The 24,099-nt window shown below is 38.0% G+C and overlaps 2 protein-coding genes across 7 annotated transcripts in view; one reads left to right on the top strand and one right to left on the bottom strand.

Moving 5' to 3' along the window:
• Window positions 1–556, top strand: part of TPR (translocated promoter region, nuclear basket protein) — a 59,134-nt gene extending 58,578 nt beyond the window's left edge. For all 4 annotated transcript variants that reach the window (XM_074322244.1, XM_019738042.2, XM_019738043.2 and 1 more), the window contains exon 52: window positions 356–556. In XM_074322244.1, the coding sequence (XP_074178345.1) occupies window positions 356–408 (53 nt within the window). In that variant the 3' untranslated portion in view covers window positions 409–556. The remainder of the gene's footprint in view (window positions 1–355) is intronic.
• On the bottom strand, window positions 507–16,200 carry PRG4 (proteoglycan 4). Of its 3 annotated transcripts, XM_019738048.2 has the most exons (13): window positions 16,156–16,196; window positions 15,463–15,564; window positions 13,065–13,187; window positions 11,681–11,800; window positions 9,063–9,212; window positions 8,415–8,537; window positions 5,050–6,993; window positions 4,222–4,299; window positions 3,168–3,304; window positions 2,734–2,890; window positions 2,065–2,259; window positions 1,486–1,611; window positions 507–706 (listed from the first exon to the last, which is right to left on the bottom strand). In XM_019738048.2, the coding sequence occupies exons 2-13, from the start codon at window positions 15,536–15,538 to the stop codon at window positions 609–611; spliced, it is 3,327 nt and encodes a 1,108-aa protein (XP_019593607.2). In that variant the 5' UTR covers window positions 15,539–15,564; window positions 16,156–16,196; the 3' UTR covers window positions 507–608. The 3 variants fall into 3 exon arrangements, with proteins under 3 accessions (XP_019593607.2, XP_074178346.1, XP_074178347.1); XM_074322245.1 differs by lacking the exon at window positions 13,065–13,187 and having other exon boundaries at window positions 16,156–16,200; XM_074322246.1 differs by lacking the exons at window positions 13,065–13,187; window positions 16,156–16,196.
• Window positions 16,201–24,099: the final 7,899 nt, after the last annotated feature.

Genomic DNA, 24,099 nt, shown 5'->3' with positions numbered 1-24,099 from the left:
TGTTCATTTCTTCCTTGAATTCAAAGGAAGATTTGGAAAAGCTGAAATGTTTTAGTTCTATATAGTCATTTGTTACAACTGTCTATAGTTATTACATTTTTTATATAGCAGAATAAAACTTTGTGACTTTGTTTAGTAAAAAAAAAAATGTAAAATTTCAATACCTCCATGTTTTCTAATGTAACTATTAGAGATTGCATTCATATCGTAAGAATTAATCTAGTTGTAATGATCTCCATTGAAGATATGAAATTAAGTTTTTTAAAACAAATTTTATAATGAACTAGAGTAAGTGAATACTCTGGTTTTGAGCTAACTTCTTAAATTCAGTTTGATTTCTTTTTTTCTCTTACAGGTGTGAGCCATGCAATGGGAGGGAGAGGAGGCATAAATAGAGGAAATAATTAATTAAATGTTCTGTAAACTATAATAACTGTGAATAAGTTTATCAAATCTGTTTTAGTGTCATGATTGTCAAGTTTAAAAACATTTTGTATTTAAATTGGTATGCTTATCTCAACATTCTTTATTAATAAAATGTATTTCAGTGTCAAAATGTATCATTCTTGTCTTCCTTTCCATTAGTTGACTCTTCCTTCGCCATGAGTCTAAGGACAGTTGTACCAGACACTGGATAAGGTCTGCCCAGAACGCGTAGTAACGGCTCTCGCTGTTCTCCTAGGCACATCGACGTTATAGTATTGATCTAAATAGAAGAAAAGTCATTTTTTTTTAATTAAAAGGTAAAAAAAAGACTTGAACTTAAAAACAAATTATGTCGATTATTATACTCAAAGTCAATGTTTATTATTTTAATACCAAAAATGTTTATAATTAATTTGAACTTGCTAACAAAAAGAAAAACAATTGCCTTGACAGATTGACCTTTCACCACCTTGTAGTAAAATTACGTTTAGCTCTCCTTTTTCTAAGTAAGAATTTGAGAAAAACCAATTTAATTTAAAAAATAATAATTCTCCTGGGTTTTGTTCTTTAAAAAAAAATGATGTCATTTATATAGGCAGAATAACTTAGATTTCTGGATTTTTCAAAGAAAAAGGTTTCAGATGATATAATTTAATAAATAACATTAGTTTCTTGGGAACTGATTTCTGATTTCATGGGCTGTGTAATGATGTAAATCAGTATATCTTTGTGGCAAATAAGGCCTCCATCAAATGCTACCAATGATAGGAGTAAAATGTTTTCTTTCAGTAGCAGTTTTACTCAAGTAATTGAATGTTTTATCACAGTAGGCTTTCATCTCATGAAGGATAGGGCACAATTCAATTACAATCCTTTTAATTTAATGTAAAAGTAAAGCAAAAATTTTAACTTGCTCCTCTTCAGAGAAATTAGAATAAATGTTACAGTTTAACTTCTCACCTTTGGCCACTATCGAACATTTAGTGGGTTGTGATTATATTTATATTTCAGAGATTAGATCACCTGTTTGGGAAGCTAGTAAGATTTTGCTTAACTCACCCTTAGAGAAAGTGTAGTAATCGTAGCCATCAGGTTTTCTGATGTTGGGCAGTGATATAGCTGTAGTAACCACCTTCGGAAATCCTCTCCACATTGAACTCACTTTAGCTTCATTATGAAGGAAACCTGTAGATCACAATGTACCGGTATCAGATTGGAAGGCAATGTCCTATACTGGAAAGAGCAGCTACGAGAGTCAGGCCTGCTATTAATCCCACTTTCGTCACTTAGTAGCTTTGTTACCTCGGCTGTTATTTAACTTTGGAGCCCTCTCTGACCTGGTGCAAATACCTACCTTTTATCACTATTTTGAGGGTTATAGATTTGTATGTAATGTTCTTGGTAAGAAATGCTTGATAATGTTTATTATAATTAACAAACATTCAAATTGCATTCCTCACCCTCAAAGAGAAAGGAAGGATCTTTGGTCATTAACTGAAGCAAATTGATGTTCTGCATCAATAAGCTTAAAATATTAGGGCTATTTGGTCAGTATTTATATTTAATAAACCTTACTTTATAAGAAACTACTACATCTACTTCGTGTGTAAGAATTTTTAACACCGTAAAAAACATTACCTTTGTCTTGATAACGGACTCTGATGGGCGTATACTGAATTCTGATGGTGTGTGTTTGAGAAGGTCCGACAGCCCGTTCAAAGCGACGCCTCCTAACCTGTGTTATTTCTCCAAACACTGGATAATGAATAGCAGGCCTTCTAGTGCACTTTCTCACAGGCTCCTGTTTATAAGTGTACTGCTGAACGTTGCCACCTATTGTGTATTAGAAAATCACATCTAATAAGCAAATTAATTTTAATCCCTTCCCCCCAAAAAAAAGTTGGAAATGAGCTTTTACAAGGTGGAGGAAACAGTTTTTCATAAAGTATGTCTAGACATTAATAATGACTCTTAGTCAAGAGTATTATAAAATTAAATCCTGAAATATTTGTTGAATAAAGAAAGCCAACAAATTGCAGTTACATATTTAATTTTGTTTGAAAGTAAGTGATGACATTCTTTGTATCAGTGACCAGAAAACTCAGGTGAAAATTGCGATTTGCATGTTGAGAGATCTAAATGCTTCTTACTGCCCTCAATTTTTTTCTTAATTGAAAATACTTGACTTCAGCCACTAAAGATATCTTTTGACAGTAAACCCATTAGTAAATGAAAATATTGAGTAAAGTTTCCCTGGCAAAACAATTCTTAAAAGTTGTATAATTTTGTCAATTATGTAACACATACCTCTCTTGAAAAAATACACAGATTCGGGTCTGTCCTTATATTTAGCTATTGAGAGAGCTGCCACTATTTTTCCATTTAGTCCTCCAAATCCTTTTGAAATTTGTTTGGGGTACCCTGCATCTTGTACATCATTGGTGAAACGCCAGTACTGAGAATCCTGATCATTTAAAAGAGAAAATGATGTTAATGGCTTTGGAAAACAAGGTTAGGAGTTCATTCTTAGATTTAAATACAGGAGAAAGTTTTCATTTAGGTGTTTGATCAAGTTGACCGTAATGTTACTAAATTAAGTGTTAACTTTTTAGTAAATTTTGATGATAGAATAGTTCATTAAAATATGGAAACCCTTCTGAAATGGAGGTTGAGCTGATTTATGTTGTTACAATAAAAGAAGAATAGCTCTCTACTGATTTCTCTCACAGACATTTTCTTACCTTAAAGAAGAAAGTTTTTCCTTCACAGTTGCATCTAGTAAAAACAGTATCAATGGGGGAGGGAATACCCCAAACTTCAGTAATCCTGCGAGGTGGAGATGGTGGACTGCGTGGATTTAGCAACCAGAAATAATGACCTAAAATTGAAAGTGATAGATCAGTCTTTAAACTGAATGAATACTAAAACATATCCCAAAAGAAACCAAAATGAAAAACGTTAAATTATCATAAAGAAAAACATTGAGTGGGTTAACAAGCGTTCAGTGACTAGAAGTTAGAACTGTCAGTACTATTAGGTTGGTGCAAAAGTAATTGCGGTTTCAAAGGTTAAATTGGGAAAAACCACAATTATTTTTGTACCAACCTACCAGTATGGAAGGTACTATTTGAACATTTCTGAGAGTGGATATTTCTCAAGTCTGAAATTTAGCATAACCTTTGAAATATTTTAGTTTTCCAGTTTCTCTAGAAAGTGCCTTCTGACTTTGAGACTTACAGAAAGTCACTTTTCTCTCGATTTCTTTTTGTTTCAGAATTCAGGAGTCATAATTAAAGGACTACTAAAATCTCTTCAGCTGTGCAAGTCTATGATTTACTTCCTTTCAGATTTAATCTAAATAGAAGAAAACTGGACTAGCAGTCAGTACAGCAGGTGATTAACATGTAATCACTGCTGTTTCTCTTGCATGAAGAGTATAACACTTGAACACATCACAATAAAGATGTTACTTTCAAATAACAGAGCAGGGAAAACCAATCCTGATGTCATTTCGTTTGACAGGAAATTAAAATTTCCACTACCTTTTAATTCCCAAAGGTAGGAAAAATCTTAGTTCAAGCGCTTTGTTTCATTTGTTACTATAGTATGTCTACATTTGTTAATCCAGTATTTTGGTAATTACTCTCAGGTTCTCATAATATTGTGTGAGATAAGTTCGTCAATCAGGTTCCCCTCTGGAAAGTTCGATCCAAACTACCACCTCCAGTGGTTTTGGTTCTCATAAATGCCAAGAACAAAAGGATGGTCCGAAGAAGACATGTGTGCATAACTCACCTCGAAATGCAACTAATGTCCCGTTCCTCAAAGTGGTCAGTCCATCTACTGGTTTCCCGTTGCATAAATTAGTCTCATCTAAGACAAATTAAGAAAAACTCAAGTCAATACAAAACAAAATGAGGAAAGTGTTTGTTTCAAATCCTCCCACAGGGTTCCGTTTCCTCTGCTCACCCTTTCCTAAGTTTTTGAAGGGTGTATAGTTTGAGGTGCCTGTATTTCAGAGGTGAAAGAAGTGATACGTTTCATAATTGTGTTACTTGATATTATTCAAAAAGTATTACATAAAAATAAATGATGAATTGGAATGGGCTGGTTTACCTGATCTTCATGTAAATTAGGTAATTTTTGGATGTTTGATCTCAACATGAAATTCCATTTTTCAGTTCTGTTTGCCCATTAGAATTGGTTTGGAAAAGAAAATAATATTGCAGATTTTTGCTTTGCATTTTCTCTTAAGGGTAGACTCTCAACTAAATACTTTTTGACATTCTGTACACTGTCTGCTTACAGACACAGACACATGAAATTCCTAACATTGGGTCATTACTCCATTTTCCAAAGACTTGAGTTACCTTACTATGATGATTCCTCTGCTTACCTACAGAGAAGCTGTAAAACTTCACAAGGCAGCAAGTTCAGGGTTCTAGATAATATGCATCAGTATGGTGATACTAAATCAGGACATTGTGGTTCTGGTAGATTTCAGTTAACATTACTATTAGGTTTGTGCAAAAGTCATTGCGGCTTAAAAGGTTAAAAATAATTGCAAAAACCGCAGTCACTTTTGCACCCACCTTTAATAAATGGAAGTAACAAACTCATTACCTGAAAGCATCGGGTTGATGCCCATGCCTTGATTGGGTGTGCTCACTATGACGTCAGTGCCTGGAATGACTATAGGAGTTAACACGTGGGGCCTAGGAATTACGTGAGGTTTTTCTTCTTCCTCAGCACATGGTTCTTCACTCTCTGGATTTCCTTCAACTATTTCTGAATGAGGAGGTTGGTTTGGCCTGGTGGTGGTTTGGAGCATGGTTTCCTGTGAAGAGGCAGGATTCAGGGTAGGCACCGTTGATGCAGTCATCTTTGGGGGGGATGGCGTAGGCTTTGGTGTTTTCACTTTAGGTGTTGTGTTTGGCTTTTTGGTAGAAGTGGGCGTTTTGGGTGTTTTGGTTGGCTTTTGGGGTTGACGAGTTGTCGTTTTCAAACTAGTAACTGTGTCTTCTGATACATCTGTTTCTTCAGATGTATTCAGAGTCTCTTCAGTTGTAGTAGTTGTCTTTTTTGTTGTAGTCGTTACTTTGGGTGCAAGAGTTGTTTCCTTGCTAGTAATTTTGGGTGATGTCACCGTATCCTTGGTTGTAGTAGACGTTACCTGCATGGTTGTACTTGTTTTGGATTCAGTGGCCTTTTCTTCTGTTGGAGTTGCTGTCTCTTTTGTTGTACTCTTAGATGTAGCAGTTGTAATTTCAGTTGTGGTATGTATGCCTTTTTCTGTTGTCTTATCCTTAGCTGTGGTAGTAACTTCAGACTTGGTCACTTCAGAAGCCTTGGTTGTGGTTACAGCAGTCTCCTTGGGACTGTCTTCAAGAACCTCTGGCGTGGATTCTGCAGGAGACTCAGGAGTTGATGCAGCAGGATTCTTGGGAGGAGTGGGAGGCTCCTTGGTAGTAGCTGGAGGAGAGGCCTCTGAGGGGGTTGGTGCAGGTGTCTCAGGAGAAGTTGGAGCGGGCTCCTTGGGGGTGGTGGGTGTCGTCTCCTTAGGGGTGGTGGGTGTCGTCTCCTTAGGGGTGGTGGGTGTCGTCTCCTTAGGGGTGGTGGGTGTCGTCTCCTTAGGGGTGGTGGGTGTAGTCTCCTTGGGGGTGGTGGGAGCAGGCTCCTTGGGGGTGGTGGGAGCAGGCTCCTTGGGCGTGGTGGGAGCAGGCTCCTTGGGGGTGGTGGGTGTAGGCTCTTTGGTGGTAGTGGTGGGTGTAGTCTCCTTAGGGGTGGTGGGTGTCAGCTCGTTGGGGGTGGTGGGTGTCAGCTCATTGGGTGTTGCGGGTGTAGGCTCTTTGGTGGTGCTGGTGGGTGTAGTCTCCTTGGGGGTGGTGGGTGTAGGCTCTTTGGTGGTGCTGGTGGGTATAGTCTCCTTGGGGGTGGTGGGTGTAGGCTCTTTGGTGGTGGTGGTGGGTGTAGTCTCCTTGGGGGTGGTTGGTGTAAGCTCGTTGGGGGTGGTGGGTGTCAGCTCGTTGGGTGTGGCGGGTGTAGGCTCTTTGGTGGTGGTGGTGGGTGTAGTCTCCTTGGGGGTGGTGGGTGTAGGCTCCTTGGGGGTGGTGGGTGTAGTCTCCTTGGGTGTGGTGGAAGCAGCTTTGGTTGTAGTTTCAGCTTCGGTTGTAGACTTAGCAGATACTTCGGTTGTGGCTACCGAATCTTTAGCAGATGTTTTCTCTGCACTTCGTGTCTCCTTAGCTGAAGTAGTCTTCTCTGTCTCACTAGCTGAAGTCTCTTTATTTGTTACAGAAGTCTCTTTAGTTTCAACTGTTTTCTCTATATTGGTTGTCGAAGAGGTCGTTTTGGATGTTTCAGAATTAGGTGCAAGACTGGGTTGAGAATCTGTTTTCACTGTTGTAACTGTGGAGGTTGTGGTCACTTTATTGCGTTGAGTAGTAGGAACGTCAGGAGTTGGGGTGAGCTTCGAATCGCCGTTGTCTAGTCCACTTCCAGCTTCATCTGCAACTGGTGGTTCTGGAGTAGGTTTCTTTTTAGGAGCTGGTTTCTTGTTATCTTTTACTAGAGAAAACATAGACATCTTTATTTTTGAGTAGTTTTTTTTCCTTAATAACATAAAGATCCCATTCTTATGACTGACTAGCTGTGTGTCTCTAGGCAGGTTGCTGACCCCTGGTATGTCTATTAATTTATTATAAAATGTTAAATACTTAACCTATCTCATTGGGCTAGTTTAGCGAATGAATGAGATAAGGGATGAAAAGCACAAGTAAAACTCTATACAGTTAATACAGGGAAACAAGTGGCCAACTTGAAATTACCAACATGATCAATACCACTAACTCATCTCTTTGCATGAAAGCTCTTTGCCCTTCACTTTCTCCACTTATTCCTCATTGCCCAGTGCCCCTTCCGTCCCCCTGGAAACCTAGCTCCAACATCTTGTAGATTCATGGCACCAATCACCTGAGAGGCCTCTACAACTGCATTCAAGGAATCTGCTCCTGTCACCCGGGGGGCCCTACTGAGCCCTGTTTCTAAACCCATGGCTGGTAGCTGTTCTTTTTCCTCTGCCCAGTCCCAGGGGACATAGAGGAGATTAGGATGCCATGACAGCAAAAACACTCTATCTAATAGGATTTCCCATCGCAGCTACCCCATAGGTGAACTACAGAGCCCAAGGGGCACATCACAGCTGAGTTCCACTTAGCAAACCTGTATTGCACATCTATTGTGTGCAAGACTCTCTGGATGACTCAAAGATTAAATATCTGGCTATTCAGCTAGAGAGAAAGCTTCAGGGGAAATCACAACCACCCAGGAAATAAGAGTTCTTTAAGACTCCAGTATCCAAAATCTAGTATTTCCTGGAGAAAGAGAATATAGTTTAGAATTTCAGGAAATAATAAAAAGCAGAACAAAGAGAACTTCTTTTTAGGAGGTAATAGCCTACTCTGTAGTACGTTCTCTACTACAGAAAAATCAGCGAGATATGACATAATTCATTAGGAAAATAATAAAGAGGATTTGTAAAATGTAAATAATATTACCTTTCCCTGAGAGGTGTGTGAGAATTTAATAATTAACATTTTAAAACAGTATATAAGTGTCTGTTAAATAAAATAAATCTGGGGAAGGAAAAATGAAAATACAAGGAAGACAGAAGAAGAAAGAAAAGTGATATCAGGTAGTCAGGAACTGAAATAGAAAACCATAGATAATTATCTTTGGCGCCATCGTGTGGTTCCACAGTTGCTGCTATAGCATCTTATCCTTTGCTTTCAAGAGTAGTTTCTTAGCTGTTAGGCACTAATTTCCTGTAGTAAGTTTTCATTAGTATATTCAAAAATAATTTTTATAAAATGATGTACCCCCCGCCCCAAATATTGAAACGTCCTCCAGCCTACCAACAGGTATTACTGTTAGATAATCATTGGTAACATGGCATTGATATAGTCTTTGATCTTTATCAATGCTCAAACCTTTGGGTTTCTTCTTTAATTCTCTATTACCAGCTGAATTTTTGGAAGACTTGACTTTCCGAATAGTTGAAGAGGAAGAGGAAGAGGAGGAGGAAGACTCTTGATTTTCAGAAATAGAATGTTCTATAAATCAAATAAAAAGGTTGATCACATCAATGGTGATTTAAAGCAAAAACGAACCTCCAATCCAAATACAATGAAATACTGCTTACTGATCTACAAATATCTGTGTTCTGCTTTATTTTAAATGATCAACGGTCCTTCTAATTTAATTGTCAGTTAAAAGCAAGGCACCTGAGTTTATCACAGATTCTAGCAATGTAACTATATAACTTCCTCTCAACTTTCCCATAGATCACGTAATTATTCTGCAAAAAAAATCATGTTTTATTTTTATTTTTACATTAAGACTTGTTTCTTCTGATTATTTTAACCTAGACCCCCATAATGGGCTCAGTAAAATAAGGAAAATAAATATCTGAGGGTTTATACTTTGGCTTAAACTTAGACTTAAAACAAGTAAACAAAAAGTGTAATAAGCCTTTAATGACTCATAAGATTACTCTGGTCTACGAGGAGTCATATAAAAGCAGTCCATCTACAGGTTATCTCAGAAATCTCCTTTTGTTAAATCTGTCATCTTCCTACCTTCTGTTATTTCCTCTGATTCTACAACTTTCTTAGTCTTCTTCTTGTTTGGTGATTTGGGTGAGCGTTTGGTTGTTGATTTGATGGACTGAGGTGCTCCCGCAGGCTTAGGCGCAGTCTTTGCAGATGGTGGTGATGTGGGGCTAAGCACTGAGTCCAAGCAAGACAGGTTGGTTAACATCTTGTTTCATCAGCAACTCTAACTGAAAGGCATGGGTGCATCTGGCTTCAAGAATAGATGCTGGTGAAAACCAGTGCAGGCAGGCTCTAGCCCAACACTAATGGCTGCAAACCAATTAATTATGAGGATGCACTGCTATAAAACATTGGTTCTCCAATTGTTGTAGGTTATGACAGGGAGCAAAGGCTCAGGAGTCAGAAGACCCGAACTCCATTCCTAGGCATGCAAGGCTCTCTCTTCCACTTGACCTTGGGTGAAAGGGCTAACTCCTTTTGAACTTTGTTTTCTTGTTTGCAAACTGAGATGTTTATTCTAAATGATTTCTGGAGGTATTGGCCTGTCTGAAAAGTAGTTGACTTTGTAAACCCCACCCTTTGTTGGCTTCCTTCTGTGGTGATAAAAATAATTACTGCATATGGATGACGGTATTTGTGTTCTCGAAAAGAAAAATATCACGATTATGTTTTTCCTGATTTCATATTCATTTAAATCAAATGATGCCAATGTACCTTTGATGTTTTTTAATTACAAAAGTTCTGCATGAATATTTGTCTCTTGTAAACGCTTAACAATCTCCCATTATTCATTTCTCAAAATTCGTTGCCCTGCCCCACGTCAAACAACTATTAATGGTTCGATGTGTATCTTAAATGTTTCATCACTCCCTCCTCCCACCTCTTTTCATGTCCAGAAGAGACGACAAGGGACATGTTTTGGTCATTAGGAACTAGAAGAAAAGGAGAGGGACTTCTGAAAGATTAGAAAGCAGAGAATAGTGGGGATGGTCTGGGTAACGGAGCATTGTAAGCAATCCCGCTGCTCTTCCCAAACGTCCCCTCAGTAGCTTCTCGCTGCAATCTCTACACACTGACACCGTACCTCTTCCTCTTCGCACCCAACAAAAACACCAAGTCCCTCAATTTGAGAAACAGTTCTGCCACATGCTAGCTAGTGATCTTACGCAAAACTCTTAACGTCTTAGACCGTTTTCTCACCCGCATTCATAGCTTGACTGCTATGATGCCTTCAATTCTTGAAATGTTATGATGTTGAGATACCTAGAAGCTGACAAGCAGTATCTGTAGCAATCTTGAAATAACTGAGAGGTGAGTTGCAGGATAGTTTGGCTGTTAATATATTTTTAAAAAAATGAAGTATTGAAGCTCTTGGTGGTTCCTTATATTCATTTGGGACCCTGACTATCTCTGGGAAGTCTGTAAATGAAGCATTACCTTCACCAGTTTCCCCCCCTCATTAACTTCTATGTGAATTTCAGGCAATCTGACCCACTGCTTAGTACCATAAAGCATTGTCTTTATTAACTGGTTCTCTCAACGCTTCCTCATTCTCTAACCATCCTCCCTCCCCACCCGTCCTCTGCCCAGAATAAATTCTTAGTTTTCTGTCTCACAGCCAAAACAATTATCAGGGCAATCAGCAAATATGTAGCACTTATCATGGGTCCTTCTGAAAGCTGCCAGAACTCCGCGTGCGGAGTTTTTGACTACAGGGTGTTGTCTCCTTTATTTCGGGAATGCTTTCCAATGAAAACATTGAACAGTTAAGAAATGTTTCTCCACTGTTGGAAAGAAGCAGAAGGTGCCGGCTTGTTTAAATAAAATGATAAGATGATGCAAGCAATGCTTATTTTCACTTTTACCTCCACAACTATTCCTGTTTTTAACAAAGTAGGATTTAAGAACGAACATTTGGTGAGAGCAAGGCATCCACTGTTTCAGTATATTTTTAAAATCTTGTTTTCTGTGAAATTTAGAGGGTTTAATTATATTCTCAGAGTACTCCTTCAGGACCTATAACCAGAGATTTTAAAGCGGGAATATCCCTTTTTATCGACTATCACACACAGGTACTTGGAGAGAGAGTATTGACGTGACTATCAAACGGGAAGAGACATAAAACGAACAGTTCGCAACTTCTTGGTAGGTTTGCCTGTAAACGTTACCTAACTCATAAACGTACTAGTTCAAACAAACTGAAAGTGTTGATTCTCTCCTTAAATACACATTCAAAACCATTAAAGCCAAAAAAAAGCAGATAGCTCAAAGGACAGCTGACTTGGTAGGGTCCACACCATTCGGGTGAGATGAGAAATCACCAACTGAGTCGGTTACTGGTGATTTAACCTGAAATGGAACCACACCTGAAGAAAAAAGCATGTATTACTCATGTCCTGTTCTCTCTCTCTTTTACTCAAATGGCGACCTCTTGTGCTCCTGGGGCCTAGCTGAGCTGGGCCTGCTGTCAGAAGACGCTTTCCTTTAACTCATTTTGGAAAAAACAAAATTAATATGAAATAACTTATACGTTAGTAAAGTCAGGACCTTAGATGAACTGTGTGTTAGACATTATCCGTGAAGCTTAGGTAGTTGGCACAGATCTGGCTGCACCAGAAGCACCGATGTACTGTGAGGCTTACCTTCTTCGCAGAAATCTTCATAATCCGGACAGCACTTGCCGTACGTCTTACATTGGGAGTCACAGTCACACTCCCTCCCTCTTTCAAAGGACTCAAAGCAGCGGCCTTTACAGGAAAGATCTACCCAGAGCAAAACAAAACGTTATGGATTATTGATGACACAGCCACGCCCAGGTATGAAGAGCCATTTTCCACCTTGCAGCTGACTAGAGCTCCAAAAATGCATTTCCAAGTTCTTTATTTGGAATTTGGAAAATGGATGGCTTCCCAAGTGGAGATAGCCCAAGTCAAGAAAGAAATATGGTGATTGAGGGAAACCTTTCTTGCCCTTCAATCCTCCCAGAGAGACCCCAGTGCTCCCTTAGTTCTTCCCCGGGATGGACAATGGAAACTTGGGAAATGTCTCAATAGTAAATTACCCATCCTGTAAAATCCCCCCATCCTCTCCTCTCACCACTGCTTTGTAAGACATGTTTGATAATCGAATGTTCAGATCCAGAACAATATATTCCAAAGAGCTGGCTTCATATAAATGGGTCACTGTTTATTTGTAACGCAGAGACCTTTATTATGATAAACCGGGCAAGATTTCATCCTAATCCCTGGCATGGACTATGTGAGAGAGACCTGCTTATTTCACAAAAAGCCTTGGTTAGAGGTACAATGACTCCATGAGCCGAGCTGAAGTAATTACCTTATATAACACATACATTGTACAACAATATATTTATCAGCTTCACATGCAAATTCTAAAACATATATGACTTTAAAACAATTTTAGTTATAATTTTCATAAACTGAATATGAAATGCTTCTGTGTTAACAAATTGGCCCCAAAATATGCTCAAGTGAAATACTACTCATAGTTTAAAATTCAGATCCTTTGGGTATTAACGGAAACTCATAATTAAACACTCATGTATTACCTTTAAAGTGCCCTTTTCAGGTACTTTAGAACAATGCTAATATAAAAAAAAAGTCAAGTAGTAGATAAGCTTATTTTATGTCCATGGAGTCTTTTGATGTAACTTTTGAAGGGTCCTACCCCTAAACAATTACATCCCTGCTTGGGAGTAAATGATCACTCATTACTACTTTCTCAATAACTCCTGAGTCACAGTGTTAAGTCTCTATTGAAAACAAGACAGTTTACTTCACACGAGTCAATAACCTTATACAAGTGACAGATTTCCAGGCTCCCGTTCGCCTCCCCCAGTAGACACCATCCTTAGCTATAGCACACTGCGACATTTATGCAAGTGAAGGGAAAGGCACTTAAGCAAAAAGTAGTGAAATAATGTGAAAACGACACAGCAAGGGGGCACAAAGGAACTGTCAAGAACAGTTTTGCTTGACAGAGAAGACACCAACTCTCAGGACTTACCCACAGTGCAGACTCTCTTGAAATCAGGGCAGCACTCCATGTAGTGTTGACAGTTATAATCACAGTTGCAGGGGGTATCTCTAGAATACCCTTCCCCACATCTCCCTGCACAGCTTGATAAATCTAAAATTATACAATATAGTGTAAACATGGCCAAACCACTGTATAGAAAGGGCGAGATCTAATGAGGACGACAAAGCCAATTGGTGGGAGAGAATTTTTTGACTGGGAAAGGCTAGGAATGACAGCTATAAATAGACCCAGGTAATCTTTGCCTGAACGTTTATGTGGTCTTCGTCATTCCACTTTATTCTTTACTAGACTGAGAGGATAAATACACTTTTGAAAACCAAGCAAAGTAATAGCCTTGCACCCCTCCTGGGGGAGGAGTGGCAGCTACAGCTCTACGGCTGCTGCTATGAGGCCACTTGCCATTACATTAGCATCTCTGTGGTGGGCACTGAGTCATACATTATCTCTAATGCTTATGAAAAGGTTGCCAGGAGAGTATCATATCGGTCGCTTCTTTTTAGAGATAAAGAAGCTGAAATATTGAAATTTTAATAACTTGCTCAAGGGCACCCAGAGAGAGAAGAGACCCAGTGCATATGCACTACGATTCAATTAATACCTGCTAATTATTTGTATTGACCCCTTTCACGCTCAGAAGAGTCCCGATTTGAATAATACATTATAGTAATCTTAAGTCAACAGCCCATTTAGAATTTGAACTCTGATACATCTGTTTCTAAAGCCTAAACTTTTTCAAGCCAGTCACGTTGCCTCTTATTCTTGATGATGAGTTTAAAGCAAGCTGGTTATGGCTTCCTCTTCTTTTTATTGGTGGGGATAACTGGGTTCTTTAAATATTGGGGAAGTCAGATGTTCACAACTACTGCTAAAGTGAGTAAAAAATAGATAACTCTTGCAATTCTGTCTGGATATCAATATAAAGGTCATGGACAGAGTTATTCTTGGTAAAACAAAACAAGAACAAAAGCATAATTATCCTCAAATGTATTTTGAAAATCATTTGGAAAACACCTAGAAAACCTCCCTGAGAGATAACCACAGAAAGGTAACAATTGAATCCATCTCTGGAATAGAAATTGGCAGGTGCAATGTTCTAAATCCATAGAGAGACTTTGAAGCACACTGAAAGAAAACTCAAAATAATGAGTCCAAGAAAGTCAGTCTTAATATGCAAATACAACATTAAATATTAGGAGAACTTTCAGAATTTTTTGCATACATATGCGCACAATACAAACAAAATGCATATATAGTGTATGTATGTAAATACATATATTATATATAAACAAAAAAAGAAAATGGGAACAGGTTGAGAAAGCAAGAAAAGCAGACAAACAACATCAAAGGGTTATTCTTCTACAGTTAGCAGATTTCTGAAATAGGAAATCAAATATCTTTATAGGCAAAATGTATTTTAATAGATTAAATGTCTGTCCTACTTTTATTGTTGTTAATTTCGACAACTAATTTTAAATTCTTTTGTTTAAAGGAAAGTAAAACTATTTTAGTGTGCAATTGATTCTATTACAAAGGAGAGGTGGATTAGGAAATATACCCACTGTTGTGAACCTTGAAATTTTACTATGAGAGAGGAGAAGAGTTTGGAAATACCAGAGCAGTCACAATTCCTTCTTAAATATTTATATTTCCTTTCGTGTGTTTCCCATCTTTCTTATCTAAGTGATTCTGAAACTATGTCCATGGCACACAGTTATCGCTCATGCTCAGGTTCATGAGAATTTTAATTATTTTACTGAAAATATCTATTTTATAAATGTAATTTCATAATAATCATGAGCCTTATGTAAAATGACATGCACATCTGTGTAAGTCCATATCTGGATGAACTGTCCTTATAAGAAAGAGAGAGAACTTTCAAGATGAATAAAATGCCACTGGAAATATTGCAAATGTTCATTGTAACATATCTATATCTACATTGCACCAAAACGAGTTATTTATCAATAATTTATTTGATGTAAGAGATTAGTTAGATTTCTTTGTAAACATGTACATAAAAATTATATGCTATTTAAATATTGTTTTTTATGTTAATTTGATGATATTGTATCATTCCAGTGATATCTATATATTTTTAAACTTTTGGGAGACCCATGGAAATAACACAAAAATTATTCTATAGGAAAACTCAAAACTTCTTGAAAGATTTCATAATACATTAGAAAAAAATGACAATTCCAAAATGCTTACAAATAAATATGTTACGTACACGTTACAAAATTTTAAGGTTGAACTATGCATTAAACTTAAATATAAGTTTGTAGAAATCTATTTCAACATAAAAGTCAGAAGTGAATGATTAGCAATCATAGTGAAATAAAACAATTTTTGATGTTTAAGTTACCTTGAGAAGAAACTTGCTGAATCAAGGAAACAGAAAGCAGCAGCAACAAGTAAATGGGAAGTATTTTCCTCTCCATGGTTGTTCTCAGGTACCGAGCCTTCGCTGAAAATGAACAAATAAGTAAATATCAGAAAATACTCTTAAATTTCACCACTAACTTATGCCTATGCTGCATATAGAGTTTCAGTAACTTTTAAAATGCAATTTAATGATAACACCATCCCATCCTTGAAACAAGACTTTTAAAAGTAATTAGCTTTAATTCTATAGTAAATATTTGACCATTAGATGTAATCTTATGCAGAAAAGAATCATCAGTCACCATCTCAGTCATGTTACTGACCATTTGAATATTTTAGAATTCCACAAAATAGAATACAGACTTATCTTAAAACTCTATTCAAATTAGAATATGTACTTACAATATAAGGTTTAAGTCCTATCTTGGGGGAAAAATAACCAGGTTCAGTAAAATTCAATTTAATAAATACAAGGAGTTATTGTTCCAACTTTCCCTTAACTATCAATATCAATTTATAAGTTTCCCACAGGTGTGCTGCATAAATATGATCTTTTTCGTAACTTTCCAACTACTATCCTTATAAATCTTTTTCAAATATCTTTAATAAAGTTTATCCCTATTGAATTGAAAACCCATTTAATTCCAGGAAGCAAGTTAACGTTGACACTTACCGGTAAGAGGAGAGATGAGTTTCTCCAAAGTCCTGGAAGTCTTATATATCAGTACAAATACATTGGGATGAACCAATTTGTCCAAAGGTTAGACAAAATCAACAGTGACAACCTATGAAATCAAAGTTTCCTCATTTATTGGAAGAGAGCCCAGATGACTAGACTTGGGCAACATCTGGAAAACACTTCCATTAAGAAAAATGACTACTACAAAATAAATTCAGATTTATTGGCCCAAACACACTTCTAATTTCTAAGTGAAGTGAACAAATTGTTCTGAGATGCTAAATCACTCTGGCAGGCTTTGACTCGTGTATTGAAACAGCAACTTTAAAATGTCAAATGCTGGTATCATGGCTTTCTTTTTTTCTCCCCCAGCTGGTCTAGCAAAGAGTAGTTTCGAAACTTGTCTAGTGATAGTTGTGGCATGTATGTTCTGAACTTATACTATTAAACCAAATGTACATTTTCCTTGAGTATTTTCATTTTCACGGAAAACAGAAAATCTGCTCTCAATTACCTATAGGTGGATGATTCACACTGGATTTTCAAGGTTCCTTTACCATGTAAAAACCTGCTTAATAATTGTATCACTAACTCCCTTAGTTCCTTTGTTTAAGTCTAGCAGTGTTTGGAAAAAGGCCTTTTGAAATTACTCATTTAGATTTCTTGCCACAGAGAAAATGTGAACTATCAACGTTGCAGAGCTGAGCCAGCTCAATTTAAGATTTTACCCCATTTTCGCATGCAATATTCCTGTTCAAAGCCCATCTACCTACATAAGACCTTGCTTATGTACTAGCATTTCCCTGAAACCTTCTCCAGTTAATCCAAACCACATCCAGAATCATAGTCTCATAGTCAACAAATGTACTGTATTTTATTGGAATTATCTGTTCATCTCTTTTCTTCCAACCCACACCCCCGTCCCAACACACTGTGATTTTCCCAAGGAAAACCAACATCTATGTCTTAATTCTATTGCCAACATCTAGTCCGGTGCTTCACCAAGGCTGTGTTTCACATGTTCTTTGAAAGAAACTTGTAACCTGGATTCCCCCGTGTGCCATATATTTGGTAGGTGCTTGGCACGTGGGGTGTCATGCGGGGTCTCTGGTCCCACTCCCCACATAAGAACACAGGATATGGTAAGGCCAAAAAGGAACACCCACGGAGCCATAGATAGGGGAGTCATACCACTATAGTCTCACTGGTGGCTGGGTTGGAGACACAGGAGGCAGGAACCACACTATCCGCAACCCGCCGTCCATTTGTCTCTGCCAACCAACCTCACTTGCCAGCTGCAATCCGCCTCTCTGCAATCCGTAATCCACACACCACCACACCACACCACTACACCACTATACCACCACCTCACTGGCGTAGCCACGGCAGTTATATCAGTGGCTAATGGCTAACCAGTAACAGCCGATGGCCAACTAGTCACAGCTGATGGCCATGTACTATGTGAGCCAGACCTTTCTATGTGAGGCCAAGCGCCTGGAAACTATTCTCTGGGGCTCTGTCCCCACAGTGTTGCATTTAATTATCACAGAATGCTTTTCATTTTAATATAATCATCCACATTTTACAAATAAAATGAAGACCCACAAATGAAGAATCTGTGACCCATCTGAGAACACATAAGGAGTAGGAGCCAGAGTGAAGGTTTGAACCCATGTCTTTATTTTAAGTTCCATCACGTTTCCACTACATCCAGCTCCCTTTTGCTCAAAGCCAACTCTCAGTACTTAATCATAGTACTAAATTTTACTCCTTCATGTGTATATGTGGGTTTATGAAATTGTGACCTTAGTAAAAACAGAAATTATGATAAAACCATCTCTTTTGTCTCCACAATGCTCATTCTGGGCTAAATACATAAGGTATAGGGACAATTTAGAGACTATCTGCTCTTTGAAAGAAGCTAACCTCTAAATAATCTTCTTTTTCTGGGATCTACCTTTTTAGGGGTATTTCCGTATTTCCCTTTTAGCTGCTTTTATATATATGTGATCTTGTCACATCAACCACAGCTGATAGGATTAGCGGCAGAAACCCGAATTTAACTGGGCCAATATTCTTCCCTATTCTAGAAATTTGGAACAGCAATTCAGAGATTTCAAGTCTGTCTATGTAGAGGTTTAACATGTAAACAAAATTTCTGTCCATGGTCTGAAAAAGTAGAGAAGGTCCTTCAGAATAAAGAGAGGGAAACGAATGAAGCAGTCGTGCAGAGAGGGGCAGAGAGGGCTGTGAGAGCTTCTGGGTCTTGGTTACTCTTTGTTCCTGAGACTCAGATGCCTTCTCGCTCTGTATCTTTATGGAAGAATGCCCCTGTGGGGTTGAAGCTGGCTAAAGACGCTTTCTGTCACTAAGCAGTATATACTAGATCCTGCATCAAATTCTCTAGAAATGCATCAAATTCTCTTAATTCTTAATTTTACTGAGATAAAGAGGGGGACGCTTTGCGACTTTTTCAAGTCAGTCCTTGACAGTGTTCCCTTATTATTTGTTTGACATGCTGGGAATACCAAAATAGCAGATACAGAGATACACGCAGACACATATTCTTAAAACAAATATAAATTGCTTTCTGATTATTGCCTATTAGAACTACCTGTACTATAATTTTCTTCCTGTAGACAAATTCATTATAATGATGGAAAGCGACATTCTTAAACTGGCCGAATAATCTGCTCTAGTAATGTGTTCTTAAGTCCAAGCTCTTGGCTTGGAGAACTGACAAATAAAGCAAAACACACAGGGGGTGGCCGGTTAGCTCAGTTTGTTAGAGCACGGAGCTCTTAACAACAAGGTTGCTGGTTCGATCCCCACATGGGTCACTGTGAGCTGCACCCTTCACAATTAGGTTGAAACAACTCCTTGACCTGGAGCTTGTGGGTACTGGAAAAACACACTTAAAATAAATAAAAGTTTAAAACACACTATTACAGGCAATCTATTAACACATTCTCATTGTCGTCAGATATGTTTTCTTTGTATAATAAAGTATGAAAAAGAATGAGAAACCTTTCTCAAATGTCAAGTGCATGAGATGTAACTTATAAATACCTGATCTGCACAATTGTATTGGGTATTGAGGCTGTCTGGGTAAATAAAGTCTGCCCCTAAATCATGGAGGCCTTTAAATTTCATCTATTAAACGTATCTTTATAAACTGTACTCAATGCTTCATTCTGCAAATTCTGGACCATTTAACCTTTCTTGCTGATTACACAGCAATTGTTGCATTAGGTTACAGATTCCCTCTGAGATTTCTCATTAAACGTATTTTCTTTTCTTTTCTTTTTTTTATTTGGGGAAGGGGAGCAGGACTTTATCGGGGAACAGTGTGTACTTCCAGGACTTTTTCCAAGTCAAGTTGTTGTCCTTTCAGTCTTAGTTGTGGAGGATGCAGCTCAGCTCCAGGTCCAGTTGCTGTTGTTAGTTGCAGGGGCCACAGCCCACCATTGCTCCAACCAACAGCCATCTGGCACTGGCCCATATAGGAATGGAACCGGCAGCCTTCAGCTTTAGGAGCATGGAGCTCCAACCGCCTGAGCCACCAGGCCGGCCTCCAGGGTATTTTCTTAATGGTCACTTAAATCTCGTTTAATTGAGATAAAATTATGGCAGGATTGGTTTTGGTATGGAGGAGGAGGGGAGAGTAAAAAGTGGAGAGGACATAGATATCATTGCATCCTCTACTCATTTTCTAGGCATAATTTTCGCACACTTTGCCCTCATGCACTTCAGTTTCTGTACTTGGCAGGAACACAGTGCTGCCTTCAGAGATTCAGCTGTGTTTAGGGATATTTTCTCTGCTGTAAATTATCCCAGACTGTTGTGCCTTACTATTTGGTGTGCTCTGTCTCCATCCTTGCTGTTAGCTGTCACTTGGTCCGTAGAGCCAGTCTGTCTGTACCTAGTGGCTTCTCTCCACCTTTCCATGTCTTTGATGTGTTTCATTTTCTTCCAGCAGCAGCCTAGGAAAAATGGAAGCATGCCAGGGGAAAACCACAGATGCAAGCTGGCTCTTTATTGCCCCAATGTCGTTCACAATGCTAAGGTAGTGTACTCTAGAAGCAAAATAACTCCTCTCCTCTCCGATGGCATTGACTAGAATTTGGAGACTCCCTCTGTCTGTCTTGTTCATGGCATTTTCACAAATGGGAGAGGGGTGTGGCTTATTTTCTGGTTTTGAGCAAAAGTCTAACCATTCGATAAAGAAAACATTATTGTATTTGCTTTTGGAAATTGTGGCAGTCTGATAATTACTTCTGATCTTTTCTACCCTTTTCTAGCTTCCCAGCTAGAAATGGCATCGCCCAGCTTCCCTTCAGTTACGTGTGGCTGATGACTGTTTTCTCCAACGAAATGTGAATCGAAGGGATATGTGCAACGTTCCCTCTACTTTCCCAACAGGAAATTACTTGACCTGGCCTTCCTCTTTTTCTGCCTTCATGCAGACTGGAAGGCAGGTGTCAGAGACCAACCATGATCATACAGACAAGTATGGCAGCCTAAGGAATAGTGTCTTTTATGGGGCACACATGAGCTCCCTCTGCCTGGACTAGCCAGAGAGTTGCATAAAAGGAAATAAATCTCCATTTGACTTGAGCAGCTCTGACTTGGGGTCTTTTTGTTACATCAATTTAAATATTACCTTAATATAGACATCCTAGGAAATTGCCAAATATTTATAGAAATTATATTTTAAAAATTGATTTGTGTACCAAACAGCAGTGTAAATGAATGAACTCATGGTAATGAACTGTTGATATTGGAAAGGCAGAGAGGTAAATTATTTTTATTTGTAGATGACATGACTGGGTATGGCGAAAATCCTGAGGCATCTACAAAAAGCTTAGAAACGTGTGTATTTAGCAAGATCCTAGGATACAAGATCATTAACAAAATTGATGTTGAGGTCATTTCAATGCATTAACTCAGATGCGTTGCCTTTTTTGAATGTTCAGGGAATAAGAGTTCATTCATTTTTCATTTGTTCAATTCTTTCGATGAGCAAATAGTGTTCACTACATGCCAGCCCTGGTGTGAATGGCTGGGGACACATATACAGAGGGTGCCCAAAAAATGTACACACATTTTAAGAAAGGAAAAAACTATTAAAATTGTAATACTCAATACATACTGATAACAAAGGTGAATACAAGTCACGTTTGACGTCTGCAATTACAAGAGGTGCTCAAAGTGGTTACCATCAGCGTCCAGACACTTCTGATTATGGCGAACTACTGCTTGAACAACATTGACCAAAGTGTCCACGTGTATACATTTTTTTAGCATCCCCATTATATGCAAAATAGAGTCTCTGGTCCCTAATATTTCTTGGTCCAGTAAAGGAGCCAGACATTTATTTATTTATTTATTTAATAGACTTTATTTTTTTAAAGCAATTTTAGGTTCACAGCAAAACTGAGTGGAAGGTACATTGTGTTCCCATATTACCCCCATCCACACACACACACACACACACACACACACCAACTGCCCCTACTGTCTACATCCCTTCCCAGAGTGGGATGTTTGTTGCAATCAATGGACCTACACTGATGCATCACTGTCACCCAAAGTTCATAGTTTTCATTAGGGTTCACTCTTGGTGTTGTACCTTCTATGGGTTTGGACAAATGTACAATGACATGTACCTACCATTATGGTATCACACAGAGTAGTTTCACTGCCCTAGAAAGCCTCTGTGCTCTGCCTATTCCTTCCTCTTTCCCCCCTTTCCTTGTCTAGAACATCATACAATTGGAATCATACAGTATGTAGCCTTTTCAGATTGGCTTCTTGCACTGAGTAATATGCATTTAAGTTTTCTCCATGTCTTTCCATGGCTTGATAGCTCATTTTAAAAAGATTTTTACTAAAATATAGCTAACATACAATATTATATTAGTTTCAGGTGTACATCGTAGTTATTCAACAGAACCCACATGGCACTATACATAGTTAATACTATATTATTGATTATATTCCCTATACTAAAGAAGTGATCATAATAAGTCCAGTAACCATCTGACACTGTACCATGCTACCACACAATTAGTGACTATATTTATTATGCTGTACATTACATCCCCAAGACTTATTTGTTTTATACCTGGAAACTGGAACCTCTTATTCCCCTTTATCTTCCCCCCTTTTAAATATTTTAATTACAGTTGATATTCAATATTATATTAATTTCCGGTGTACAGCATAGTGGTTAGACATTCATGTAATTCACAAAGCGATCCCCCTGATTAATACCCACCTGGCACTAAACGTAATTGTTACCATATTACCAACTATATTTCCTATGCTTTACTTTACATCCCCGTGACTATTTTAAAACTACTAGTTTGTATTTCTTAATCCCTTCATCTTTTTCACCCTGCTTCCACACCCCCCCATCTATCACCCCAATAGATCTAGTATCTATCTGACACCATACATAGTTATTACAATATTATTGACTATATTCCTTATGCTGTACCCTACATCCCCATGAACTAATGTGTAACAATGAATTTGTACTTCTTAATCCCTTCCTCTTTTTCACATACCTCCAACCCCCTTCCCATCTGGCAATGACCAAAATGTTCTCTGTATCTATAAGTTTCTATCTGTTTTGTTTGTTTATTTTGTTTTTTAGATTTTACACATATAAGTAAAATCATATGGCATTTGTCTTTCTCTGTCTGACTGTACTCAGCACAATACCCTCTAGGCCCATCCATGTTGTCGCAGATGGCAAGGTTTCATTCTTTTTTATGACCAAGTAATATTCCATTATATATGTGTACCACCTATTCGTTATCCATTTCTCCATGCAGGGACACCCAGGTTGCCTTCATAGCTTGGCTATTGTAAATAGTGCTGCAATGAGCATATGGATGCACACGTCCCCTCAAAGTAGTATTTTGATTTCTTTGGATAAATACCCAGAAGTGAGATTACTAGGTCTTTCTTTATCCTTGTTATAGTCTTTGTTTTAAAGTCTATTTTTCCTATTAAGTATTGCTACTACAGCTTTTGTTTGTTTGTTTCCATTTTCATGAAATATCTTTTTCCATCTCTTTACTTTCAGTCGATCTGAAGTGAGTCTTGTAAGCAGCATATTTAAGTCTTGCTTTCTTATCCATTCAGCACCCCCTATCTTTTTATTGGAGCATTTAATCACTTTACATTGAAAATAATTCTTGACAGGTATGTAGTTATTGCCATTTTATCATTCATATTTTTATTTTTTTAATTTTTTTCATCTTAAAGAAGTCCCTCTAAGATTTCTTGTAATACTGATTTGGTGGTGATGAACTCCTTTAGCTTTTTCTTGTCTGGGAAGCTCTTTCTCTGTCCTTCAATTCTAAATGATAGCTTTGGTGTGTAGAGTAATCTTGGTTGTAGGTCCTTGCTTTTCATCACTTTGAATATTTCCTGCCAATCCTTCTGGCCTGCAAAATTTCTGTTGAGAAATCAGCTGATGGTCTTATGGGAGGTCTCTTGTAGATAACTAACTGCTTTTCTCTTGATGTTTTTTAAATTCTCTCTTTGTCTTTAAACTCTGGTATTTTAATTATAATGTGTCTTGGTGTTGGCCTCTTTGGGTTCATCTTCTTTGGGACTCTCTGTGCTTCTTGGGCTTGTATATCTATTTCCTTTGCCATGTCAGGGAAGTTTTCCACCATTATATTTTCAAATCATTAGGTTTTCAATTCTTTACTCTCTCTTCTCCTTCTTGTACCCCTATAATGCAAATGTTGGTATGCTGAATGTTGTCCCAGAGGCCCCTTAATCTCTGATGTTTTTGAATTTGTTTTTCTTTTTGCTGTTCTGATTGAGTGTTTTTCTTTTTGCTGCTCTGATTGGGTGTTTTCTGCCATCTTATCTTCTAAATTGCTGAGTAGATCCTCTGCTTCCTCTAACCTTTTA

The sequence above is a fragment of the Rhinolophus sinicus genome, linkage group LG17 (assembly GCF_036562045.2).
Source record: "Rhinolophus sinicus isolate RSC01 linkage group LG17, ASM3656204v1, whole genome shotgun sequence".
NCBI classification, from domain to species: Eukaryota; Metazoa; Chordata; class Mammalia; order Chiroptera; family Rhinolophidae; genus Rhinolophus; species Rhinolophus sinicus.
This window is presented reverse-complemented; position numbering and strand designations above follow the sequence as displayed.

What these genes read in the sequence shown, in the direction of transcription:
- PRG4 (XM_019738048.2), bottom strand. Translation starts at nt 15,538, where the DNA reads ATGGAGAGGAAAATACTTCCCATTTACTTGTTGCTGCTGCTTTCTGTT. An exon ending in TCAGCAAGTTTCTTCTCAAG is followed by an intron (nt 13,188 to 15,462) that starts GTAACTTAAACA and finishes GTATAATTTTAG; the next exon opens with ATTTATCAAGCTGTGCAGGG. An exon ending in GACATTAGTTGCATTTCGAG is followed by an intron (nt 3,305 to 4,221) that starts GTGAGTTATGCA and finishes TTTCAATTTTAG; the next exon opens with GTCATTATTTCTGGTTGCTA.